The sequence below is a fragment of the Podospora pseudopauciseta genome (assembly GCF_035222475.1).
Source record: "Podospora pseudopauciseta strain CBS 411.78 chromosome 2 map unlocalized CBS411.78m_2, whole genome shotgun sequence".
Lineage (NCBI taxonomy): Eukaryota > Fungi > Ascomycota > Sordariomycetes > Sordariales > Podosporaceae > Podospora > Podospora pseudopauciseta.
In genome coordinates, this window is record NW_026946663.1 from 3,462,477 (window position 1) to 3,488,084 (window position 25,608).

Genomic DNA, 25,608 nt, shown 5'->3' on the forward strand with positions numbered 1-25,608 from the left:
AACTCGCCTGGATGCATTTCAGCCAATATCCCGGCAGCTTAGAGCAGGTTATCATTGGGCGGGCGAGATAGCTGTGTGTGCCGCCCAGCCTTGTCCAACCCTGGATATCTTTTATGATCGCGTATCGCTGAAATCTCTAGCCTATCCGCGCGAAACTGTTCGTCTGTCATCGTTCGCACCAAGTACCCGGATGTATTTCCTATTCCTTCGACGCTGCTTACAAGCGACGCAGATGGTGCATACACGCACGAATAGTACATCCTCCAAGCTCACGGTATGGGTCTCTCTTCTGTTCGCATGTGCCGCCGGAATCAGGGCCGCTCCAAGCTTCGACCACTCTTCAACGACCGAGAAGGCAGGAGACTACAAAAAAAAATAACTCGGTTCTAAAGGCGGTCGACCACATGGCGTCTACGTTCAGCAGTGTGTGTGCGGATAAGACCGCCCCTCACAAGGGGTGTAGAGTTAAGCCGGGCCACCCCATATTCCTGGGTCGCTTCTCGACCTGGATCACCAAAGATGGTTCCCTCACAGACCGCTCGGCGAGGATGTCCTGCGGTTTTCTAAGTAAAGAAACACTCGATAGTGGCCCGCGTCACGCTTCTTTCTGGCTGCCGTATCGCTGAGGGCTCTGCAGCCCTATCCACAGCACCCAACGTTCAGTTGGATAGCTTGGGAAACCTTGGGGTTAAGTCGTCGTAGGCGGTTTCAATCTACATGCTACATCTTCATGCTGTCGATCTTGAATTAAGCGGTTTCTCGATCGTCGCAGAGGAACAACAGAAGCATTCTAGAAACACAGAGTTGGCTTCCTGCCATCTCGTCGATATTAAAACAAAACAGACAGCACACCGTTGCCGGGCTCGAGCACATCAAGGAACCTCGACCACGGACCCAACGTGATATGCGTCTGTACCCCGCAGTAAGCTCAGGGCGCCCCTCTGTCTGCATAACGCAACAAGACGGCGAGTGAGACATATGTTCTCTGATTTCAACCTCATTGCCAAGACCGCTGGCCGGAGGACGACAAAGACAACGACGATGGCACACGCATATCGGATCAAGACCTTCCCACAATCCAGACTCTGCGAAGTTCGGCGATACAGAAATGTGCGTGCTGTTCCTTTTGGGGAGCTGAGATGGATGGACGTGAGTTCCATCTCAGCACCATGCAAAAGTCACGTACGGGATGATACCCTGCCAATCGAATCCGGGGGGGGGGGGCGGCAGGCCATATACACCAAGAGGGGCACCGTTATTGCAAAGCTGGTGATTTTAGCCTGGAAGGGCCGATTCGGCGGCGCTGCTAATTTCCCAGCCAATGGCGTCTACCAATTCACCAGCTAGGAAAACAAGGTGCGGCTGCGTTGATCGTGGCGCACTGCTCGATGACATGTCTCCTCCCAAATTCCTCTGATCCGCCAACCCAACTGCTACCACCAACCAGCACGAAGCAGCACGCAGCAGGCACCAGTCAAGACGCTCATGGCTATCGCCCGCAATGTGTTGCGCCACGCAGCACGCAGCAGCTCACAGCTCGCCTGATTGGCTTCGCCTTCCTGATTCCTGACGCCTCCAGACCAGTAACCAGTCGTCTGAGACCTTTGGCCGTTTAACGTTATTCTTTGGCGTCATCTGGCCCACCCCCCGAGCCTCGTCCTTCGCTCTCGCTTGTGGGCCAGAGCGGGTGCTGCTGAGCTTCTCCCCAACCCACTATCTGCGCTATCCAGCAGCTTGTGACAGCTTGTCAAGCTCGTCAGGCCTTGGTCTGCCGTGATCCCGAAAGCCAACACAAAAACCTCCGCGGGGACCCCTGTTGGTACTTTCTGGGTTGCCTGACCTGGTGCCGGCAGTCCAGTCCTCTTTGGGGAGCTGCCACCGGCGAGCCTAGGGACCCCAGGTGAACACTCCGGAGCTCTCGATGGCAGTGGAGATGGATGATATGCAGCCAGGGGGAAGAACAAAAGAGAGCCACCGAAAACTAAAGCGCCGACCTGCCTACTGCAGACTGGACTTATGAGTGCTCGCTCTTGTCACGACCGGCGCTGCATTGGCACACGAAAATGTTCATCAAAAGATGATTATGCGACGGAGTCTTTGAGAGCTGTCAAATCTCAATGTGACTGACAGGGTGCAAGCAAGCCACCTCGTGCTATGCCAGAAAAGGGTTGGAGAAAAGAAAAATACGCATGGAGAAGCCGGCCAACCGCTTAGCAAACGCTTATTCGCGTTCCACAAAGTCTTCATCTCAATGTTGACTCTTGACACCCATTTTTCTTACCGCTCGACAAATCAGCGGGCTCGGGAAGGTCAACATTTAGCATCTGGCCTCGACATCACCACAAACCACCCCTGGTTGACCATCGTCATGGCACGATGAAGTTGAGATGAACCCAAACGCTGGTCTTGCGATCCTCCCGCCGTTGGAACGCTGGAACACTGCCATCACAGGGGATGCTCAGACGGTCATCTGGCTGATGAGATCTTGCGACGCAACCATGGGAAACAAGCCCCAGCAGATGTGCTCCATATGTTTCAATGCGCTCGATCGTGCCAGTGTTTACGCCCAACGTCTGGATGCTGGGAGGTGTTGAAACAGTTGAAACGTTCGCGGAGACGGTGAAAACAACGGTTCTCAGCGCTACCCTCTGGCGGTGGAATGTGGGAAGGCCCCCGTTCGCCCGCTTGCTTCCGGAATTGAGCCCAACGGTGCCCCTCCCCGGCCCTGGACGTCCTTTTCCCTTTGTGGAGAGTTGGTGGGCAATAAACCCACGCCAAGAGGAGATGGCTTTTGTTCCCCTGCGCTGGGCGACGTTGCAGCGCAAGCGATGGGCCAAAACCGTCAAGGCGCGCTCCACTCGCACTGCGTCCTGATGTCCAGGAAGGCCTGGTCTCGACAGCGACGAGACCTGGAAGGCATATTGGGCAATGAGACCCTATCAATGCACGTGTGTTAATCTCCGTGACAAGTGTCGATAGCCTCATCGCCATCATCTCCTTGTTGCCGGCGTGCTACCGCTATGGTCCAAAACAGCAAAGCGAAGGGGAAACGTCCAAGGAAAAACAGGAAACAGCTTAAGTGTGTGGCACACCCTCCCCCGCTCGAGCCAGCAAGCCATCCCCCGGAGCAGAACAAGGCCCCCTGGACACGCTTGCGGAATCAAGTACCGAAAAGACAACAGCATCCCCTGCGCTTTTGGTTGAGTTACGTTGATGGCCACATTTGGAAGCATCATCAAGCCAGACCTGCCAGGAACAGGTTAAGCACACCAGCAAAAGGAAAGAGGCGTGAAATCACACGGCCAAACTTGGTTATGTACAGGCCAGGATGTCGAGAAACACGAAAACGAAACAGATGGGCACATGGGGACATTGGGCCCCCCGATCTCGTCCCAGACTGCCCCAGAGGCGTCTCGACTCCATCCTGGAAGAGACCCATCATCTTGTTCGGGCCGGCAGGCTGTAAGTTCTGGCTCACAAACATCAGCAAGATTAGAGAAGGGGAGAACACATGCGTCTGCTGTGCGTCGTGCAGCTGTACAGCTAATCTATTCGGCTGTGGAGAGCAGCAAGCAACGTAACTTGCACGGAACCGACATGGTTGTGGTATCATCCGCCTGCTGGTCCTGATTATGACCCCTTCTATTCTTCCGAAAGCCAGGGACAGTATGTTCGGGGGTGTGGAATGGGGCAACCAAGCACAAGAGGGAACACGCGAGCGAGATGCATCTGACATCTTGGTCGGTCGGGTTTTCGGCATGGATATTTACATGCCAGTGACCGACATATGCTCGACTTCCTTACATGGTTGACGGCGACGACGAAGGGAAAACACATGCAAAGTTCGGTATGTATACAGATTAAAACTGCTACCTCGAAGGAAAGCGGCGAGAGACGACCCGTTGTCATGTTTCCCCAGATGGGTTGTGGAAATTCCTTTTCTGGTCAGTACAGGGACCCGAAAAGGGGGCAGTATGAAAATGTTTGGAACCGATCCGCCTACAAGGCATCATCGGTCGAACAAGACACCGAACCTGCTCCGCACTCGTATAGGAGGGGGGCGGGGGGGGGCGGGTTGGGAGAGGTGATGGGAATGCTTGACCAGCAGAAGCAGTGCGTTGACAAAGGGACTTGGGGTGCCTCCCTACATGGGCGATGCTCTTTCAGTATCGATGCCTTTCTGGCCACTCCCCATCCTCCACTCTCGCCTCTGGCAGGCAAGGAGAACAGCTATCACTCATTCTTGTAGCTGTGTGACGGACTGACTGAACAGAAACAGAGTACAGTTGAGAGACAAACAGCAAACCGACAGCGTATGCGACTAGCTGAACCCCCTCCTTTTTTTGGTTTCCCATGCCTTCCCTTCCCGTCTCGACACTTCCTGCAAAGCTTGCATGTTTAACAGACCGGAACCGACGCTCTCCATATGGCAAAGGGTCCTCCGAGCGTGTAGGGGGCGGCGACGGCAGCAAGGGGGCTACCTACCTACCTACCTTGATACCGGCAAACACGACTACCACTACTACTCCGGACAAGAAAGTTTATGACCTCAACTCTCGCTGCAACTCGGAATAATTAACTATTACTATAACTAAACTCGGGTGGTGGCTAGTCCTTTTCCACGATGCAGATAGGGATCATGGTGCGGTTCTTTTCCCACCGCGAAGGTATCATGGTAGCAATACGTATTTCTCCCACGTAACAAAAGGGCGAAGAAAGTGGTAGCCGACCCTGAATGACTGACCTACCCGCCGCCGCCGTCGTCGTAGCAGTCTGGTCTGGCTTATAGCTAGTGTGCTACTACTAGGCCCGCCCAGATCGGTACGACCACCACTGGGGGGGCGTGGTAAAGAAAAAGGGGGGAGTGTGTGTGAAGAGGAGAGGAATGGGTAGGTAAGAGGGGGGCGATGGAGGGACGGAGGGGGAAAAGGGAAGGATGATGATGAGCAGCAGCATGATGATGATGATGATGATGGGCGTGGAGAAGAATGTCACCCGGCCATCGCAACCCAGCCATCCATCAACCACCGAATCGAGGTGGTGTTGTTGGCCAGTGTGTGCGTGCGGCCAATCCCTTTTTTTCCCTCCCCTCCCTCCTTCCATCCATCCGCTACGGGCATTTATTTGACAACAGAACCAGTAAAATGGCCGTCTAGGTACAGTCACCCACACAGAGGTGCAGGTAGGCTCACACCACAATGACATATTTCAGTGATAGAGTAAGAAAAAGAAGTGGATATTCTCCTTTCCCTCCCTCCCGAACCACAAAAAGATGTCCGTCCGTTTCGGCTTTCCTTGTTTGATACGAGAACCGAGAACCAGAAGAAGCATGGAAAGGGGGGGGGAGGAGGGGGGAAAGCCTGGAATGGTCTTTGTTGTTGTTGTTATTCTGCATCATGCATTCTTGACATTGGAAAGACTCTAGAACGAACGCACGGAAAATACGGGGGAAAAAATTGAGGATGATGATCATGGTGTGTTTTTTGTAACTTTTTTTTCTTTTGGTGGTGGTAGGTACCTTGCTTCTTTTTGTCACGACGTTAGGGTAGTATTTGAAGACCGAAAAGAGAAATACAATCACACATTCAGGACAGAGAGGGAAAAAATAAACTAACGCAAGCCACAAACTGCAGGTTGGGGGGGAGGGGGGATGCCATGTGGGAGAGATGCATTTTTTGGCGGTTAGTGTTGTGTTGTAGTGTCACACTTGTGGGTAAGAGTAGGTGATTATTATCTACAACTGCGGAGAGATTTTTTTTTTACAAATGTGGGTTGTTGGTTGGGGGTTTAAAGGGAAGGGAAGAAGGGACATCATAGCGTGCAGTAGTCTGATTGCTCCCTTTGTTTTCTACCGGAGATGTCAAAAAGAGATTTTATTCGGCCACTAAAGGGTTTTGGAGTAGGAAAGGTAGGTAGAGTATCATCAGGGCTACCGGGACGAGACTTCTGGCATTAGGGTAACTACCAGACAGACAGGCAGACTTGAGGCGTCAGTCACCGGACCTTTTCATGCTTCTTTTTGTTGACAAGGAACGGCTGGATGCCAGTGTTTGCCATAACCAAGGCAACGCATCTCAGAACCTGCCGCTGTTTACCCTTGCTCCCTACTCTTCGGTGCCGGATCATGGGGGGCTAACTACCTACATACCTACCTACTTACCAATCAGCCCCCCCTTTTCCTCGGCTGTTATGGGACGGAAAAGACTACCTACGTTAAAGTTGTATACCCGGACCCAGAGAACATACGTGAAAGGTAAGGCTGATGACGACGGAGGTTTTCCGGAGACGAGTACAACATCTACTTATGCAAAGTGATAGTGTAGGTAAAAAAAAGTATAAGAATAGAATCTCGGATTGTCCGACGGACAGACTGGATAGTACCTAGTAGAATAATTCACATTTATCCGCTGCGGTTACGTGCCTTAGAACGAACGGGAGCAGAGAGGGAAAAGGGACAAGAGCTGGTAGCGAACAGGTTGCTGTTTTCGTCCTCCTTATGTACAGTTGGCTTTTGGGGGGAGGGGGGCTGGGAATTGTGTTCTGCTGAGATACCTTACCTACCTACCTACTCAGCGATCCAGCTACCTACCTACGCACTTACCGACCCGTCTCAAGTTGCTCTCTTTTCAGTCTTCTACGATACATCAACGGCCAACAAAGCTTGATAGTGAGGCATACATCGCTATCTCGTAACCTCACCTCACGCGAGAACCCCCACGAAAGCCACCGTAGCATACCCGTGTCCGACCTAGCTCTCTCTTCCCACTCCTACTCCTCATTCCCACTCATACCTCTCCTTCTACCACAGCTCGCTTGCCCCCAAGGGGGGAAAAGCCACCGTAGCAACAGTAGCACTTCCCCGTCCCCTCCATCATATCGTACCATTTCTCCACGTTTTTGTCCCCTCCCTCAAGAAATGTAAGAGTCACAGCCCGTAGCTGATGCTGTCAGGAACACAGTTCCATTCATCGATCTAACTACCTATGCCACATGACATGCTCAGATTACGCACTTGGATGCATCAGAATCTCATTGGCAACTTAGCGTATGCCATGCCGCCATTCTTTCTAGACATCCCCAAAGAAAATCCCAAGGAATGCATCACACGCACTCTTCAAGTGTTGCCCGCTTGTTGGCTGGAAGATGTAATGGGTACGGGGTATCATCATCATTTGTGGACTTTCCCATTCGACTCTACATACACACCAAACCCAACACAATGCCATTGTAAATCTCTTTCCATCTAGCTATATTCACCACCAACACCAATGCAAAACCTCCAGCACCTGAATAACACCCCCCCCTCCCCCCCACAAACCCAAACCCAAAAGCTATGCTAAACCCCCCATTCCCAAACCCTCACCTCGGCACCACAAAATCAAAATCATCCTCATTAAAATCATCCTCCTCATCGTTCAACGCCAACCTCACAAACCGTCTCACCCACTCCTCCTGTCTCGGGTCCAGCTCCCCGTTCCCATCCAGCATCTCCATCATCTCCACCATGTTATGCTCCCCTCCCCCAGCTCCTGCTTGGTTCTGGTTGTTCTGGTTGTTATTACGACGCTGCCCCTGTTGTGCCTGATTATTAGCATTTTGCCGGTGGCCACCACCACCACCCCCTCGGCCACCTCCTCTGTTATGGCCTCCTTGTCCGCCGGGTCCGAAGCCGGCGTGTCCTCCTCCCCGACCTCCCCGACCACCACCTCCACCTCTCTGTTGATGTCCCCCTCGATGTACACCTCCTCTCCCACCTCGAGCAGCCAACGCACCACCAGCTCCCTGTCTCCCACGCGGACCTCCGCGGGCTGCTGCTACCCCAGCATTATTCCCCCCTCCCTGCGCTGGCACCGGAGCAGGAGCAGCAGGCGCCGGGTTATTAGCAGCAATCCTCAACACCAGCGGTCCCTCCCTCGCAATCCCAACCTCCTGCGCCGGACCACCAGCCGGTTGCTGTGGTGCCGGTGGCCGAAGAGGAGGCTGTTGAACCGGTGCTGCGACCGCCGGCCTCCCCCTAACCCCCTGATCCTGCCCCTCCCCCTCCTCCTCCTCCCCATCCGTAGCCTCCTCAATCTCAGGAATAAACTGCTCAACCCTCTCATCAAACACCACCGCCGGCGCGGGCCTCCCCGCCCCCCCGCCCGCAAATCCATAACCCACATCCGCCCCATCCCCCAACTCCAGCTCCCACAACCTCATAAAACAGCTCGTCACCCTCCCGTCAGGCGCCGTATTGAAATGCTGGTACGGATTCCCCGGATCCAACCACGCAGAGCACAAGTAGCAAAAGTGTGTCTGGCACCGATAGCAAATCATGTGGTTGCACCCGTGCGTCTTCTGCGCAGGGGCAGCACACGTAGGGCAAGGGGTGGTGTGCGCCTTCATGTACTCAATCGTCGCCAGCTCCTCCGCCGTCAGCTCCTCCTTTGGCCTCCGGCAGCCGACAAACTCCCCGTGCCACGACTGCATGCACCTGCTGCAAAAGGCAAAGCTGCACGTGTCGCATATCGACAGCAGGTCCTCCGTCTTGTTGTACGGTTTCGACTTTCCGACTTCACCTTCGGGCGTCTCTTCGTTGTCGTCGTCGTCGTCATCGTCTTCAGAGGTCGAGCTTTCGTCGTCTTCTGATGCGTCGGCGAGTTCTAGGCCGGTAGGTCGTTTATGCCTCTTCGACCTGGCGGCACCGTTGCACCATTGACGGGGACAGTAGATCGTGTTCTTGTCCGACTCGAGCTCGGTCTTGTATTTGAGCGTCACGTAGCGTCTGACGGTGTCCTCGTCGATGGGGATCTGGAGCAGTTCGCTAGGGCTGATGAAGACCTTTGGCTTTTTCCGCTTTCGACCCGAGGGAGACCGTGACTTTTCACGTTCTTTGGCGCAGTTGGGTGCTGGACATTTGACTGCCGCCAAGTTCCCCTCTTTGATGGCGCTGTTGTAAAAGTCTTGGAGACATTCGACGCAAAAGACGTGCCCACAGTCCATCATTTTGTGGCAAAAGGCGCCCTTTTTGGGATCCAGACATACACCACACTCAAAGGTCTCCTTCTCAAAAGCAGCTCTCCTGGCTCTGATGTCGTAGTCGAGAATGGCAATCCTGTGGCTCGGGTCAACCTCCAACGCATCTCCGTCACCAACCAGTCCAAATATCTCCTCGGCCGCCTGTTGTATGTGGTCGATGTAGCTGAAGCCGACCATATCACGCCCCATATCCTCCCATAGCCTCGGACCGTCCTCCTGGAGCTTCTTGATCGTTTCGGATGGAAGCCATGGCGGATTTGTAGAAATGCTAACCTTGGGAGGTTCTTCCCGGGGGTATCGGGGGCCGAAAGAAAGTTCGAGCCGTATCGATGGGAGGTGGGCTAGTTCATGGGAGTCAACTTGCGGTTCGCCCTGTTGGCCGCCACCAGCTATGGCGGGGCCGGCGTGGGGGTTGACGCCATTTGGGGCTCGTCCAACGGTGGGATCTGGAGGTGGACCATCGTTGGAAGCGGTGGGAAAGTAGACAATGACAGGCTTCGAGGGGGTGACGGGAAGTTCGAGGGCGATGGTATAAGGGTCCTCCTTGTTGGGCGTTTGTATCTCTGGAAATATGGCCTCTAAAGTCTGGAGCTCGGTGTCTCGCTCGGTTTCTGCCATGGGTACCAAGCTCTTGATGTATTTGGAAAACTATCCCTTCCGCCAATCCACCCGTCTTTGTCCCCTTGTCCAAGTGAGTTATTCTCCGTGCTGTTGTGCGACTGTCCGGCTTGCTAAAAATAGGCCCGTGATGATCGCGGTCTGTCGTGGATTAAAAGGTGACAGAAGAGGGGTTCCGGAAAAGCAATTAATCTCGGCGCCTGAAAAAGTATGGCTTTCGTTTGGAAATATTTCGCAAGATAAATAGGACCCGCTTCGTCTTGTAGATTTAGATTATTAATGGCTTGAAGTTTGCAGATGGGTGGTGGGCTCAGCACGGCATCGAAATGGCAGTCCAGTGGTCGAGCAGAGGTAAACGACGCATGTTCCAGAGGGACCAAAAGACGGGGACTCGAAAGATCAACCGGGAGGCAAAATACTTGTTTTATTTTTTTTTCTTCGACAGGTAGTTGTTGGGTGGAAAGTTGAGGACGACGCGGCAGATGGATGATGACTCGTTCGGTGACTTGGACGTTGCACAGTTGCCAATCCGGCATCCCAGCGCTGTGGCACCCCGCCTTTTCCCCAAGCCCACCCACTGAAGAAAGGGTCCCCCTTGCTCGAGCGGGCTGAGCCGATTGGCCGGCCAGCCTGAAACAGACACGCTGACGTTACCTGCTCGTTGCTTGTTCGAGAGCTTCTGGAACTTGCACAGCATCAAACCTGCCTTCAACGAGGTCTCTCTCGGGGATAGCTATATTCAAACTAGGTGCCATTCGCGCGACGCCGGCCCTTGATAGCTTTTTAATAATTGAATAATGCGGCAATAGGACCCCATCTTTACATATTTTCTTTCGTCTCCCAAGGGAACCAACCAAACCGCCAATATGTCCGACAACATCACCCCCCTCGCATCTCTATCCCTCACCCACGTGTACTACGTCAGTGATCTCCCACTCTTCATCCTTACCACTCAAGTACTAACACAAACCCAGAACCCCAACGACCCCCTCTCCCACCTCTGCGCCTTCCTCGCCCTCGTCCCCCAAGCCCTCTGCGTCGTCTACGCCACCCTCCTCTGGTCCACCCGCGAAGCCGAAGTCCTCCTAATGTTCCTCGGCCAACTAACCTGCGAACTCATCAACTTCGTCCTCAAACGCCTCATCAAAGAAGAACGCCCAAAACACGTCATCAGCACCGGTGGAAAGGGGTACGGCATGCCATCATCACACGCGCAATTCGCCGTCTTTTGGGCGGTAGCACTGGGGTTATTTCTCATGGTCAGGCACAGGCCGCCAAGGTCCCACATCAAAAAGGGGCAGATGCAGAAGGAAAAGGCAGAAGGGAAAGAAGGGCCGGCGCTGGTTGACGTGCCGAGACGGTACAAGGAGGGTGGGTTGCGGGCTGTGAATGCGCATTTGGAGGCGTATTCCCACACGCCGTGGTCGTGGGCGCAGAGGGCGGTGGTGAGCTTGGCTGCGGGGGTTGTGGCGGTTTTGGTGGCCTGGAGTCGGATTTATCTTGGGTATCATACGCCTAAGCAGGTGCTGGCTGGGTCGGCGGCTGGGGCTGTGAGTGCGGTGGCTTGGTTTGCTGTTACTTATATGGTGAGGGAGACGGGGTTGTTGGCGTGGGGGTTGGAGTTTCCTGTTGCCAGGTGGCTGAGGATACGAGACTTGGTGGTGGAGGAGGACTTGTGTCAGGCTGGGTGGGAGAAGTGGGAAGAGCGGAGGATATTGGCTCTGAGTAAGTTGAAGGAAAAGAACAAGTAAAAAGGGGGGCATGCTTGAGCGAGGTGTTAATACTTGGGGTCTAAACTATTATACCATGTGACTGCAGAAAACGCAATGAAGTTGATATTCACGGTCTTGTGTGGATGAGCAATGACTCTTGATTTTGAGTTATGTGCAAAATACCTATATGTACAAATTGCCTGAATCCTAGATTATCCCTTCTTGGTAAAGTTACAAAGTAAATGGAGCTTTTGAGAGCAACGAAAGTAATCCTCCCCAATATTTTCCGTAAATCCCCCCAGCACACTCTTTCACCCGACGTATCTTACACTTCCATGCTGTTTTCTCTCACCCCCGATAGCCTCCCGTGTGTGTATTTGAGTTCCAATACCTCGCCGCTGGCTGCGGAGGCGGAAGATTTCCATACCCATTACCGTTCCCATCATACGTATGCCCGTTCCCGTACGTGTTACCGTTGGCAACCCCACTGCCACTATTAGCATACCCGTTTCCACTCCCGTTCATCAACCCCATATCGCCATTCGCAACCCCAGGCGAATGCAGCGTCTGCTGCTCATACTTTTGAGCTGCTGCAAGCCCGCCATACCCCTGGTTGCTCGCCACCCTGGTGTTATCAGTCCCATAGCTATTCCTCACCTCATCCGGCGTGGTGTGAACAGGCAGGGCGTTCGGATCCGGCCCCAAATCTGTTTGGTGTTGCCCGCCTCTTCTCCGACCGAACAGCGCGCTGAAACGGTTCTTTTTCTTGCCGTACCCGGCGGTGTAGTCGTTTGCGGGGGACGGTCCGAACCGTTTCTCTCTCTTGCGGTGGCGGGCCAGGGCGAGGTTTACCAGGCAGGAGAGGGCGAAGAGGATGCTTGGTTGTGGGTGTCAGTCTCCTTTTTTTCACGACCTAAAAGAGCAAAAGAGTAACAAGAGAAAACACAACAACAACAGCAGCGACAACAGTATCTGTTGGAAAAAACTCACCAAGCAGCAACAGCCACCGAAAAAACCGCCTTCTCCATCTCACACGCGGTCCCATACTGCAACCCCCCCCTCTCACTCCAACTATTCCCCACCCCCAGCACGGTGTCGACCTCGCCCGTGCAGTTGCCTACCCCGTGTCTGTTCACCCCGGCGATGTACCCAAAGCAGGGGATGAACGCCACATCAAGCACCATCATCAGAAAGCTCGGGAATGGGTGGCCCGGGGCGCAACATAGTAACAGAAAAGCGAGGATTGTGTAAGCGGTTGCTGCGCCAGCTATGCCGAGGACTGCCCGGACGAAGGTCCCGATGGGGAGGGAGTGGGTGCTGAGAGTGGCGAGGAAGTAAGCGTAGACTGCCAGGACGAGGGCCGCGCAGCAGAACTGGAGGGTGCGGAGGAGGAACTGGAGGGTTTTGAGGGCTGTTCCTTTTGCGGCGCCCATTGTGGTTGTTGGTTGTTCCTGGGTATGTAAGTTTGTTGGTTGGTGCAAACAAAACAATGACAATTCGGCAGTTGTCTGGCTCCTGCTGAATGCAGGTTCAATCACACTTCACAAAATAGCTCGATCAAAAATTGAACAAAAAAATGCTTTCGATGGACGAAAAGGGGGGTGGGAATGCACCGCTTAAAGGGTCCCATCTTCTCAAAAGCCAAGAGATGACATCTGCCTTGTCTCGAGCTGGCCCTCCGATAGCTCAACCCACCCACCACCCTCCAGGGGGCCATGTACTTTTTGCCTCACCCCCCATTGTATGTATGTATGTACACGCACATATGCGGGGAGCTCTTATCCCCATGGAAAGAAGGGCATCGGAGCGACCCAGCGGCGGTGCGGCCTGTTGCATCACTGTCAAAGACCCAGAACCCCGACCACGGCCATCCCCCCACTCACTACATTGCTCGGCTTTCCGTTTGCCTACCTCACCAAAATATCAGGTGAAAAATTCCGTGAAAAGACAGCATGACGACGCCGTTTCGTCGATCCGAAAACGAGTATGGGTTGTAGTTGAAAGAGGCTGACGTCATGCTGTGGCATGTGAACCGTTTGTTTTGTGGGGTAGACTAATGATGCACAGCCACAAGCCACAGTTTTCATGGGTAAACATGTGGCGTTTAGATGGAAAAGACGCGCAATATCAGTTTGACAGGCGGGAGGTGGTCAACTGCCGAGAGAAAATATGCCTGGACGGAGCGAGCTAGTGTTCTATTTTTGTTGATTTTAGAGAACTCATGTTCAACATAGGGGTTTGGTGGGTGTTGAGAGCAGCAGACGTTGACACACGAAAAGTGGGACTCCCCCAGAACATCAGCCCCTTTTTGCCAGAGAACGATGAACAGTCGACCTAGAAACATTTCCATGCTGTACTTTGTTGGTGACCAACATGCTATTTACTGTAAGTGTAGAATCAAAACTACTGGAAACATCTATCCAAGATCTCGTGTCCCCGTTTCGATTTACCCTTCCGCCCACTACCCCAGGTCGAAACACGCATCGTTGATCTGTCACACAAAACCAACCGCGGGAAATCCGCAAAAATCCAAAAAACGTTTTGGAAATCTCCCGACATGTTCCGTCCATCCCAGACACATAACATTTTTCTTTCCCCTTAATCAGCGATGCACACGACAGTTTCACTCCCGCTCACACCCACTGGTCCCGGCCACGGCCACCCCCATCTACGGCCCCATCCGGGGCATGGTGGCACGGAAGGTTAATCGACATTTTTGCTACACACCAGTCATATGAACTTTTTGGAACCGCAAAATCTTCTGGGCCAGACAACAATCATCTATTGATTGTCCCGAGCCCCTCCTCATTCATTGTGCCTAATCAAGCTTTCATGTTTTGGGTATCCAGTCACATCATCAAATTCTCCGTCATCACCTCCCCCAAAACTTCCACCACGGCCTCTCATCATCCTCACTCAAAGCCCTCTTCATCCTACTCCTATCTGGAGCCCCCCTCCCCCTAACCCTCCAGAAATACACCGGCACCCCCGCCACCACAAACGCAATCACTATCAGCGTCTGCAACGGCTGTGCAAACACAGCTCTGCTCAACAAAAACAGGCTGACGCAGCAAAAGATGATAGGCGTGGTGATCCACGTCTTGTATGGTCTTTCCAGCGTAGGTTCTCTCACTCGTAGGACAATGAGCCCCAGCACAGTAATGAAATAAAACGTGTACCCCGCCACGCCGTAGAATGTAAGTAGTGTAGAGAACTCGCCCACGAGAATATACGCGGCGGTCAAGACAGCGTTCAGAATCAGCGCTGGGATAGGGGTGAAAAACAGCCCTGTGTCCTCATCGCCAAAGAGTTTCGACATCTTCTTCTTGAACCAGGATCTTGTCCTGACTGTTGAGAGTGAGTCTGGGCTGCCGGTGCCATTTCCGAGGCGCCCGAATACAGAGGGGATGTACCCTTCTTTTCCGGCTACGTACACGAGCCGGCTGGAAGTGAAAGTGGATGAGTTGAGAGCGCCAAAGCAGGAGGCGCTGACAATAAGAGCTAGGACTAAAGAGCCAATGGATCCAAAGACTTTCGATCCAAACATGACAGCAACGGTGTTGGTCGAGTTGATGGCGTCCAAAGGAAGGACAAAGAAGTAAGCGATGTTGGCGAGGACGTAGGAGATGATGACCAGGGGCATGGCGGTATGGATCACTCGCGGCAGATCTCGGCTGGCGTTGCGGAACTCACCCACAACATAGTTTGTCTGATAAATTGGTTAGCTAAGAGTAAACAGAACGGCGGAGAGGGAACTCGCATTATCCCACCCGTCATACGCCCAGAGACCAGCATACAGCGCCACAGCCCAGGCCGACGTCTCCGTTGATGTCCCCTCAAACCATCCGCGCTCCTTCCATTCCACATTCGCTGTGGTTCCCGAAGCCGAGTACCCAGTAATCGCCACCACCACACCAATGATGGTCACTGTGATCAAAGCAACAAACTTCAAAAACATGAGCATATCGTTCAACCTCGTCCCCAATCTCGTCGAAACGCAGTTCAAAAATGTGACCAGACTCAACCCCACCAATGCCACCGTCTTGTTGAACCAAGGATCAATCATCTCCGCCTCAGCGCCGATGAACGCCCTGATGAGGTACTCGCCCATAATAATGGCGATAATAGCGGCGCTTCCAGGCTTCAACACCAATACAGCAACCCACGTAAACAAAAACCCCGAGCACTCCCCAAAGATCTTGGAGAGATACACCTGCGCGCCACCGTTTAATGGGATCGCGCCTCCCAGCTCTGCATAACTTGCGCCGCCCGTCCACGCCAGCACACCAGCAACCACCCACACAATCAAGGCAGCCCCTGGCGACCCAACATTCGAGTTGACCTGACTCGGCGACGAGAAAATACCCGACCCAATAATCAGCCCAACAATCAGCGACAAGCCATTCAGGTACGTCAACGTCTTGTGCTTTTCCAGCGACCCACCGCCCAACCCGCCGCTCACATCCCTCGCCGAGGTTGGCGCCCCTATAGGAGCATACCCAGCGCCGGTGGTGGAAGAGAGCGGAAACAAATTCGCGGCAAAATCAAAGTTGGAAGTTACAGAGTATGATCGATCTGGGCGGGTGCGCACAGCTGGGTTTGCGCTGTCGAGGGGATCGTCTCGTTCGAGGGAGGCACGCCGAGAGGACGAGATGCTAGGTCGGGAGTCGGTCTCGCTTGTATCGACGCCTGGACTAGAGCTGGCGAGGGAGGCTAGTTCGAGAGAGTCGCGGCCGCCGGGTGGAGGGGCGGAGGAGTATAATGGCGGCATTGCTTGCCCGGTCTCGGATGGGTTTTATGCGGTGCGGTGTGTTTGTTGCGGGGGGTACTATTTTGTTATACCCTTGGAATTAGAGACGGAAGAATGACCATTTCTGGTTTTCGCTCGATCGAAGTACAGGTTGAGAGAGACGAAACGAGATTCGGCGGTAAAGACTTTGGTCGCTATGGGGTTGGCCAAGGAAAGTGATCGCAGACGTCACTGACGTTCTGGGTGTGTGTAGATTAAATAGGTGTATGCAGTGCAAAGTTCGTCAGGGGGTCGTGAGATGTCGAAAGTGCGGTGAAAGGAAACGATTTGTCGACCGCGAATTAACGATATTGAGGGTCGAGTTTTAGACTTTGATCCAGGAGAGAAGTTCCAGGAGGCTTGAGAAAGGGTTGCGGCAGGTTGGCAGATGGGAACCAGAGCCAAGGGCGGGTATGGCCCGTGCAGATGCAGCCCCGACGTAAAAGGCTTGGCAGGGGTGCACAACAGATCTGTAAAACTTGCAGAACCATTGCTGGGAGTATATATCTGGGTTTCAGTCCACTCGCTCTTCTCGGATATCATGTCAGGTTCAGTGTTCATTCCCATTTACTCCAGATGAGGACAACATGAGCAAAAAAGAACAAAGCCTATTCGCAGCCGTCTCCAAACCCCAGTTTTGACAAAGGGCTGGACCCGTTATTGTGTGGAGACTTAGCTATGCCAAGCACTGTCGACGGAGCTTGACAACGAAGCGAGAATGGAGTCAAAAAAATAGAAAAAATTACCTACAACACCGAGGATTCCCCAGTGGTCACCCACCTGAGTACTAGTTCGGCCCTCAACTGTTTAACTAGGGGAGAGCGGACGGGATCCCGTGCTTTCAGTTGGGTATGGTCGTAGGTGTTGGAGGGTGGTGTGAGTTGAGGTTATATCGTATGAGCTGGGATCTCACGTAGCACACAAACGACCAGTCTATCCAGATCTTGTCTTTTGCTGAGGAATGTGAAAGCAAATTATTAAAGATGCAATTAATGGCCAAATCCATACAAAGTGTGACAGATAACACAATTCTCCTAGCAGTTCCTCCAACGGTCTTTGACGTCGGCAAACGCCGTTGAGATTTCTCACTGCCGGGCCCGATCTGGGGCGCCAAGACATCGACGAATCCCCACTTATTTTTTCTAGCAGCCCCCTGCAGGCAGAGAGAGCTCCTGCAGCTCTGAGCAATCGCTTCCAGGCGCAAGAGAGCTTGAAGAAGCTCTCACAACTTCTGACTTCTCTCTAATCTTTTGACCCACCAACGATGTGATAGCAAAATGACCGTGATCTACGGGAGGTCAATCGGCCGCGCTCTGCCCAGGCTGGGCGCTCTTCGTTCCGTTCTCTCATGCTCTCGTTTTGGGGATGATATTCGATACCTCAGCATCACGGCCCATAGATACGCCAACAGCGATGCCAAACTGGACTTGCCAGCTTTGGATCAGAAATGGCGGCAGAGATGGGCAGCTTTGAAGAGCACCAAGACCAGCGACGGAGCTGAAAAGAAATATGTCCTTCCCATGTTTCCATATCCTTCGGGGTATTTACATCTGGGGCACCTCCGCGTCTACACCATTGCCGATGTTGTCGCCAGGTTTCACTCCCTTCGAGGACATGATGTCTTGCTACCAATGGGATGGGATGCCTTTGGACTTCCGGCCGAAAATGCCGCTATCGAGAGAGGCATTGACCCGGCCACCTGGACCAAGTCCAACATTGCCAAGATGAAGGAACAGCTCGACGTCATGAATGGATCCTGGGACTGGTCTCGCGTACGTTTGCACCTAGCCTTGAACCCGGCCACCTGGCTGACATGACTACCCTTCCCCCCAGGAACTGGCAACCTGTGACCCAAGCTTCTACAAACACACCCAAAAAATCTTCCTCCTCCTCCGCGAGCAAGGCCTAGCCTACCAAGACGAAGCAGAAGTCAACTACGACCCCGTCGACAAAACCGTCCTCGCTAACGAGCAAGTCGACTCCAACGGCTGCTCCTGGCGTTCCGGCGCCAAAGTCGAAAAGCGGAAACTAAAACAATGGTTCCTCCGCATCTCCCAATTCAGAGACTCCCTCCTCCAAGAGCTCGAGATCCTCAGCAAAGACAACAACTGGCCCGAGCGAGTCCTAACCATGCAAAAGAACTGGCTAGGCAAATCCACCGGCGCAACCATCAAGTTCCCCCTCATGGCCTTTGAGCACATCACCCACTCCGCCATCGAGGTCTTCACCTCCCGCCCCGACACCCTCTTCGGAGTCCAGTACCTCGCCCTCGCCTCCACCCACCCAGTCGTAGCCCAGTTAGCAGTTAAAGACCCAGAACTGCAAGCGTTTCTAGATATCCTCCCCGGTTTACCCCCCGATTCCAAAGTCGGCTACCTCCTCCCCCACATCCGCGGGGTAAACCCCCTAGCCTATCACGACGAGACCCCCGAAGCGACAAAGAGGTCTATCCCCATCTACGTCGCCCCCTACGTCCTAGGTGACTACGGCGAGGGCGCCGTCATGGGCGTCCCCGCCCACGATGTCAGGGATCACTCGTTTTGGAAAACGCACCACAAAGACGAGCCAGTCCGGTTCGTCCTTGCCGCGTCGGAGGATGAGTCCACCACCGCCATGCCAAACGAGCCTTTTATCGACCACGGCGTTATGACCGCCCACAGTGGTCTCTTCAAGGGTCGTTCCTCTCAGGAAGCAGGTGAGATGCTCGTGCGTATTCTTGAAGAGGCTGAACTGGCCAAGCCGGTGGAGAAGTGGCGGTTGAGGGATTGGTTGGTCAGCAGGCAGAGGTACTGGGGGACGCCGATCCCGATTATTCACTGCGGTTCTTGCGGTGCGGTGCCCGTTCCGGAGGAGGAGCTACCGGTAGAGTTGCCAGAGGTGGATGAGCACTGGGCTGGAAAAAAGACGGGTAACCCGCTTGAGACGCTGGAGGAGTGGGTGAATACGTCTTGTCCTCAATGCCACGGCCCGGCGAGGAGGGATACGGACACGATGGATACGTTTGTTGATTCGAGCTGGTATTTTGCGAGGTTTATCGACCCGCACAATGATGAGGTGCCGTTTTCGAGGGAAAAGGCAAGAAAGATGCTGCCTGTTGATCTCTACATTGGCGGGATTGAGCACGCCATCTTGCACCTTTTGTACTCGAGGTTTATTTACAAGTTTCTCATGCGTTCGACGCTGGTTGGGGAGACGGAAGGGGTGCAGGAGCCGTTCAAGCGGTTGATTACACAGGGGATGGTGCACGGCAAGACGTACACTGACCCTGCCACGGGGAAATTCCTCAAGCCTGACGAGGTTGATCTTACTGATCCGGCCAGACCGAGGGTTGTGAGGACGGGGGAGGTGGCGGGGGTGAGTTATGAGAAGATGTCCAAGAGCAAGTACAATGGTGTTGATCCTACCGATGTGATCAACTTGCACGGCGCGGATGCGACAAGGGCGCACATGCTTTTCCAGGCGCCGGTTAGTGAGGTGCTGGATTGGGATGGGGACAAGATTGTGGGGGTTACGAGGTGGTTGGGGAGGGTTTGGGAGCTTGTTCAGCGGGTTTCGACTATCTCATCATCGGCCTCGGTGAGGGAGTTTTTTGAGCAAGAAGCGGCTAGATTGGGAACGATGAAGGAAAAGGAACTCCAACAGTGGGATAAAGCTGCGAGGGTGTGGAGGGAGGTGCAAAAGACTGTTGAGAGTGTGACGGGGTCGTACGAAAAGGTTTACGCGCTGAACACGGTGGTGTCGGATTTGATGATTTTGACGAATGTGATTGTCGAGGAGGAGAAGGGCGTGCCGGATGGGGTGAAGAGGGAGGCGGTGGAGGGGTTGGTGAGGATGATGGCGCCGATTACGCCTGCTTTTGCGGAGGAGTGCTGGGCTATTCTTCATCCTGGTGAGACGTCGATTTTTAAGAGTGAGAAGGGGAGGTTTCCGGTCGCGGATGGGACGGTGGATTTGCTGCAGCCGAGGAAGCAGGTTTGTGCGGTGCAGGTGAATGGGAGGTTGAAGTTTGCGGCCGAGATTGCGGTACCGCCTGAGGGGTTGGGAGAGGAGGAGAGGAGGGAGTGGGTTGTTGGGGAGGTCCTGAAGACGGAGGAGGGGAGGAAGAAGTTTGAGGGTGTTGATGTTGGAAAAGCAAAGAAGGTGGTGGTGGTCAAGGGTGGGAAGTTGGTGAACTTTGTCATGTGATGTGGGATGAAAAAGATGACTTGTATTTTTAATGTATTGATGGAGTGGTAAACACCAAAATAAATGAGCGATAGATTATGATCATTCCTTGGTCTTTCTCCTGGGTGTAGAGGAAGCAAAAAGCTCACCGGCCAGCTACGGAACCCTCGGTAGGGTTTGCTTCGCGGTTGGGTGGAGGGGGTTGGTCGATATCCTTGAAGGCCATCTTGAGAGACAGGGCCTCACTGAGGAATCGAACTCAGGCGTCCACGGAGCCCTGTTTCCAGGGGGCATTGTTCGTTGCCTGATCCGGGCCACCTATGTCTTAGCCGCTGAGCCATCTGACCATTCCAGTTACCAGATGAGTGCGTAGGTGGTTCTTGGAAGGAGCATGGTTAACCTAATATATAAACCATGGGTTGCTCCTGCCTGCTCTTGCTCTTGCTCTTGCCGTGAGGCATGGGGTGTTTCTGAGGAAGGTGCGACTTCCATGACCTTGGGAGCAAGTGCCACGATGGCTACCTTCCGTGATACCCTCCAGTCCTGGAAGGAAGTCCACCGCAGATTGAGGAAATGAGGAGGTTAAGTATAAACAACCGGTTTGCGATCATCATTTTGACTTTTCTGGAACGAGATTGGATGGTGGGATTAACACTTTAACAAACCACACCACACCACCACTCAAACCACCCCCCCCCCCCAACGGTCTTGTCAACAATCCTTCCTCCAAAAATACACCCCCCTCCCATTTCCCCTCCCCTTCACCTCGACCTCCTCCCCATTATTCCTCAGCGATATCCTCTCCTTTTCCTCCCCCTCAGGATCATCCCTCCAAATCTCCACAGTCCCCGCATAATTCTTCAGCTCCCCTCCCGTAACAACCATCTCCGCCACCCTCCTCGCCTGCTCTACATCCCCCACCTCAAAAAGCACCCTTTTCGGCTGGAGGACACTCACAATCTCGAGCAACCTTGCATAAAACACATCCTCCGGCAGGCAATCATACCCTTTTCCTAGGTTCACATCCGGAACAAGAGCGAGTTTAGGCTCGTATAACCGGACAGAACGTTCAGTGTTTTTGTTGAAGCCAGCGGGGGAGATGTAAGGGGGATTTGATGTCAGGATGTCCAACTCTCCCGGGGAAAAGGGGAGGGAAGAGAGGGAGGAAGAAGAAAAAATGTCGGATTTGGTAAAGGTTATGCTTTTGGAGGCGGAAAGGGGGAGGTGGGAGAGGGAGATGTTGTGGGAGAGGTTTTGGCGGGAGAGGGAGATGGCGAGGGGGGAGATGTCGACTCCGAGGGTTTGGCTGGTGGACGGGAGGAGGGAGGCTATCAAAAGGGGGATGCAGCCTGTTCCTGTGCAGAGGTCGAGGATTTTGAGGGGGGAGGACGAAAAGGGGAGGAGGGTGGTGAGGTGGGTTATTATGGATTCGGTTTCTGGTCTGGTCATTTAAGGTGGGTTAGTTTGGATATAAGTACCAAGATGGAAGGGTGAAGAGGGCATACCGTGGGATGAGAACACCTGGTTTGCAGAGGATATCAAGGGGGCCAAAGGGTTGGTTGCCGAGGATGTATTGTAATGGTATCCCCTTTTCCCGCTTGAGGCAGGCTTGCCATATCCCAAGCTTTCGGGGCACGAGGGAATCGGTTGAGTTGACGTGCTCTTTTATCCAGCGCAGTTCGTTGGCGGTTGAGTCGAGGGTTCGGCAGACGGGCAGAAGCAGAGGGGCAAAGGGTGATATTTGCTTCCGGGCTTGTCGAAATAGAGATGGTGCGAGTCGGGGCATTTTGATCTTGGGTGTGTTGGTGAGATAGATATCGTGATTTGGGCTGAGATGAGAACTGACATGAGTGAGCTGCTGGTGAGGTGAGAGGAAGAGTTTTGAGCTACCAACCCCGGAATCGGTGATGGTATTTCAGAACCAGTAATGAGATTTTTGAGTAAATGACTACATTCAACAGTTTCAAAAGCACCTTTTTGGTTGTTTACACATGTTGAGATTAAGCTGTATCCTAGTGAAGTGAAATATTGTACTATCGGGTCTTCGTGTATATGCATGCCCTGATAGCACCAAAACCTTTGGTTCACAAGAACTTGGATATGATTACGAATATACTTGAGACATAATCCACCAAGGAGCTCTCTGTCATCATGCAACTACAAACTGCGTCTTACCAGCCAAGACGTCCAACCCGCCCAGTCATTCCTTCGCCATGATACTGCAACGAGTAGCTCAAGTGTGCGCCAGACCAATAACCCTAAGAGGGTTTGCGACCAAAGCGAAGTCACCACCATCATTCCCGACAACGCCGACATGTCCCTCGCCAACATGTGCATGCGCACCCACCCCCGAGTTCCCTGAGGGGTTTGAAATTGACCACAAGACAAATATCAATGGACTGATTTCCAACTACGCGCAACATGTCCTGGTTTGCACGGGCAAAGACGACTGGCCGTCCCGCATTGAGGACGACAACAGTGGTGATAACCTCGCTGCTGACCTGCGTGAGTTAGTTGGACGTGGGGGTCAGTTCAATGATGTATTCCCCCCCCCACCCTTTTGAGCCTCACACTTGCACGCTGATATTAACCATCGTCACAACATAGCCGTTCCATAACATCTCAGTCCTCAACGCTTCATTCCCCTCATCGCCTGCTCCCAAATCACGGCCTGAGTTGCAGACCACGTCAGCTTACCTCCTCCCTTCATTCAAGTATGTCCCTTGGCTACCGCGAGTCTCATTTGACAGCGTTGAGGCACTGGTGAGGGGCTATCTCCTCCCTGAAAAGCTGCACCCATTGCATGACGGGCTGTCACCCATTCACCGAGACCGTCTACTTCGCAAAGCCGCCTATCAAAACGCTCTGTACGGTGTCAAGGACGTCGATGAGGTTGTGGTGCTCATCTGTGGACATGGAGGGCGGGATCAGAGGTGTGGTGCTTATGGGCCACTGCTGAGAGGCGAGTTTGAGAAACGACTGCCTGAGAAGGGCATCGAGGTGGTTACAGGGCCGGTGGAGGTGGAGGTGGACGAGACAGTTCAGGCCCTGGAAGACGGGGAAGGGAAGAAGGACGAAAGAGCCAAGACGGCGGCCAGAATTGGCTTGATCAGTCATATTGGTGGACATAAGTTTGCGGGCAATGTCATAATTTATATACCTCCAAACCAGACAACCAAGGATGGGGCGCGGCATCCGTTGGCTGGTCATGGGATCTGGTATGGGAGGGTTGAGCCGAGACATATTGAGGGCATCGTGGAGGAGACAATATTGCAGGGAAAGGTGGTAGAAGAGCTCTTTAGGGGAGGTATCACTCAGGATGGAAAGATTCTGCGACTTTGATGTGGCAGAGCTGGTAAGGTAGTCCGTAGATATAGTGGCTACATATGACAGTTTCCATTGTCGGGGTCTAGAATCGGATAGGTGCATATGCACGGACCCTTTTTCATTCTGGCCCCCATCTTCCATTGACACTCACCTCGCTTGGTCTTTGGTTCTTGGACCTTCTCCCGGATACAGAAAACAACTTTACTGTACACGATCTTATGCCCTGGAGATGTCTGGAAGACTCGTCTCATCGGGCATACGCCTGCCAAAACACGTTGCTGGAGATGGGAGACTCAACCTCATGAAGATCTCGCTCTCATCACATGCTCAGCGACAGGCATTACAAAGAATATACACGCAAAGGTCCCAGCATCGCCAATTTCATGTCTCACCTTCTCAGGCAGCAAAATCTAGATTTGACTCCCCCAAGTCGGAGAAAGATGAATCCAGATTCGCCGCTGCCAAATCGAAGAAAAATACTCCAAAATCAACCCCAGAGCCAAACGCAGCCCAAGACCAGGAGGAGCCACGCGTCACCAGGAAGGAGGTGAAGCGAGAGCGAACGAAAATACTCCTAGAACAACGGGAACAAAGAATCCGAGAGCTAGAAGCACAAGAGAAAGAAAGACTAGAACAGGAAAAACAAGAGGAAGAGAGAGCGGAACAGGAGAGGCAAGAGCTCAAACGACTGGTCAAGGAACAACTAGGCCTAGAAACAGAAAACCCAGCAAAAGAGGAGAAGAGCCGGTCAGAGCAGAGTTCGAATGTCGTCCGCAACATTTTCTTTTCCGGAGTTGCCTCGGCCGGTGCCCTCGTCTTATGGGAGATGTGGAGGTTTGCTTACAGCACCGAGCCACTCAACGACCAGAAGTTTTCACCATTTGAGATTGTTGACCGGCAACAAGTGTCCCCTACGGCCTTTATCGTCACCGTCAAGCCGGTTGTATCACGCCTGGGCGGTCTCGCCAGCCAGTGGAAGCTGGCATGGCTCGAGACACTCCAGCACAAACTTGCGCGGGAGGGTACCTGGGCTGTTGAGATCAAACAGCCCGAACTCCAAGTCGCGCGGGATTACACCCCCTTGCCGGAGCTGGATGTGCTTAGTGCTACAAACGAGTACGACACTCGCGGCCGTATCGAACTCTTCCAGCTGCTCAAGGGTCTCTTCTCCCCACAACAATCCTTCCCCACGTTCAAGTTCCTGATCAGGAGAACAGAAGGCGGGGAGGTGAGCAGCTGGCTAAGCCGCAGAAAAGTGGGGGACACCATTGAACTACGCGGACCACACCAGAGCTTCAATGTCGTCGCCCGGGCGGGATACAAGGAAGCGGAAGAGCCCAAAAGGGTCGTGTTTCTCGCCGGCGGAACAGGCATAGCACCAGCCCTCCAAGCAGCCGGGAGCCTCTTCCGGGAACACGGACAAACCTTGAAGAAAATGCCCCAATTCGACATTATATGGGCCAACCGGTCAAAAGAGGACATCAAGACCGACAACCCTGTCATTGAGCTTCTCGAGAAACTGAAGGAAATGTCTCGGGGGAAGATCAACTATGTTTGCGTTGTGGATGAGGAGGGGAGATTCATCACCGCGAATGATATCGTCGCCAAGACGCAAATCACACCGCCGCGAAAGTCATGGTTTTGGAATTCTTCAAAGGCCGAATCAACCCCGTCAAAAGAAGACGTCAACTGCTACTACCACTCCTCAAAACACCTGATCACTTCTGCGGGTGAGGACTATGAGAAGGTTGATGGGGAGAACCCACGACGGCAGTGCGCCTGCCCTGTTGGAAGGCCGAGCTTTAAGAATCTGCTTATGGTGTCTGGGCCCGAGGGTTTCAACAATTACTTTGCTGGACCAAAGTATTGGGCTGACGGCAAGGAGAGGCAGGGCCCGGTTGGGGGTGTTATTGGGGAGTTGGCGAAGAAGTACCCAAGTTTGGCGAGCGATTGGCTTGTGTTGAAGTTGTAATCAAGCAG

The 25,608-nt window shown here is 53.3% G+C and overlaps 8 protein-coding genes across 8 annotated transcripts; 4 read left to right on the top strand and 4 right to left on the bottom strand.

Annotated features, from left to right (window-relative positions):
- Positions 1-7,359: 7,359 nt before the first annotated feature.
- QC763_209480 (uncharacterized protein) lies at positions 7,360-9,636 on the bottom strand (the record flags this gene model as incomplete). Its single annotated transcript, XM_062909998.1, has 1 exon — positions 7,360-9,636. The coding sequence occupies one exon, from the start codon at positions 9,634-9,636 to the stop codon at positions 7,360-7,362; it is 2,277 nt and encodes a 758-aa protein (XP_062768862.1).
- A 458-nt stretch (positions 9,637-10,094) lies between these two features.
- QC763_209490 (uncharacterized protein) lies at positions 10,095-11,398 on the top strand. Its single transcript, XM_062909999.1, has 2 exons — positions 10,095-10,556; positions 10,611-11,398. Exons 1-2 carry the CDS (start codon positions 10,503-10,505, stop codon positions 11,385-11,387), a joined length of 831 nt encoding a protein of 276 aa, XP_062768863.1. The 5' UTR covers positions 10,095-10,502; the 3' UTR covers positions 11,388-11,398.
- A 92-nt stretch (positions 11,399-11,490) lies between these two features.
- On the bottom strand, positions 11,491-13,346 carry QC763_209500 (uncharacterized protein). Its single transcript, XM_062910000.1, has 2 exons — positions 12,339-13,346; positions 11,491-12,225 (listed from the first exon to the last, which is right to left on the bottom strand). Exons 1-2 carry the CDS (start codon positions 12,779-12,781, stop codon positions 11,697-11,699), a joined length of 972 nt encoding a protein of 323 aa, XP_062768864.1. The 5' UTR covers positions 12,782-13,346; the 3' UTR covers positions 11,491-11,696.
- An 874-nt stretch (positions 13,347-14,220) lies between these two features.
- On the bottom strand, positions 14,221-16,119 carry QC763_209510 (uncharacterized protein; the record flags this gene model as incomplete). Its single annotated transcript, XM_062910001.1, has 2 exons — positions 14,221-15,057; positions 15,109-16,119. 2 exons carry the CDS (start codon positions 16,117-16,119, stop codon positions 14,221-14,223), a joined length of 1,848 nt encoding a protein of 615 aa, XP_062768865.1.
- Positions 16,120-17,319: 1,200 nt separating this feature from the next.
- Positions 17,320-20,394, top strand: LEU5_1 (coenzyme A transporter). The gene is made up of 2 exons (XM_062910002.1): positions 17,320-17,909; positions 17,971-20,394. Exons 1-2 carry the CDS (start codon positions 17,415-17,417, stop codon positions 20,320-20,322), a joined length of 2,847 nt encoding a protein of 948 aa, XP_062768866.1. The 5' UTR covers positions 17,320-17,414; the 3' UTR covers positions 20,323-20,394.
- A 342-nt stretch (positions 20,395-20,736) lies between these two features.
- Positions 20,737-22,300, bottom strand: QC763_209530 (uncharacterized protein). The gene is made up of 2 exons (XM_062910003.1): positions 21,807-22,300; positions 20,737-21,742 (listed from the first exon to the last, which is right to left on the bottom strand). The coding sequence occupies exons 1-2, from the start codon at positions 22,085-22,087 to the stop codon at positions 21,013-21,015; spliced, it is 1,011 nt and encodes a 336-aa protein (XP_062768867.1). The 5' UTR covers positions 22,088-22,300; the 3' UTR covers positions 20,737-21,012.
- A 120-nt stretch (positions 22,301-22,420) lies between these two features.
- AIM32 (Altered inheritance of mitochondria protein 32) lies at positions 22,421-23,643 on the top strand (the record flags this gene model as incomplete). Its single annotated transcript, XM_062910004.1, has 2 exons — positions 22,421-22,841; positions 22,909-23,643. Exons 1-2 carry the CDS (start codon positions 22,515-22,517, stop codon positions 23,641-23,643), a joined length of 1,062 nt encoding a protein of 353 aa, XP_062768868.1. The 5' UTR covers positions 22,421-22,514.
- Positions 23,644-23,857: 214 nt separating this feature from the next.
- Positions 23,858-25,600, top strand: CYC2 (mitochondrial peripheral inner membrane protein; the record flags this gene model as incomplete). The annotated part of the gene is made up of 1 exon (XM_062910005.1): positions 23,858-25,600. The coding sequence occupies one exon, from the start codon at positions 23,858-23,860 to the stop codon at positions 25,598-25,600; it is 1,743 nt and encodes a 580-aa protein (XP_062768869.1).
- Positions 25,601-25,608: the final 8 nt, after the last annotated feature.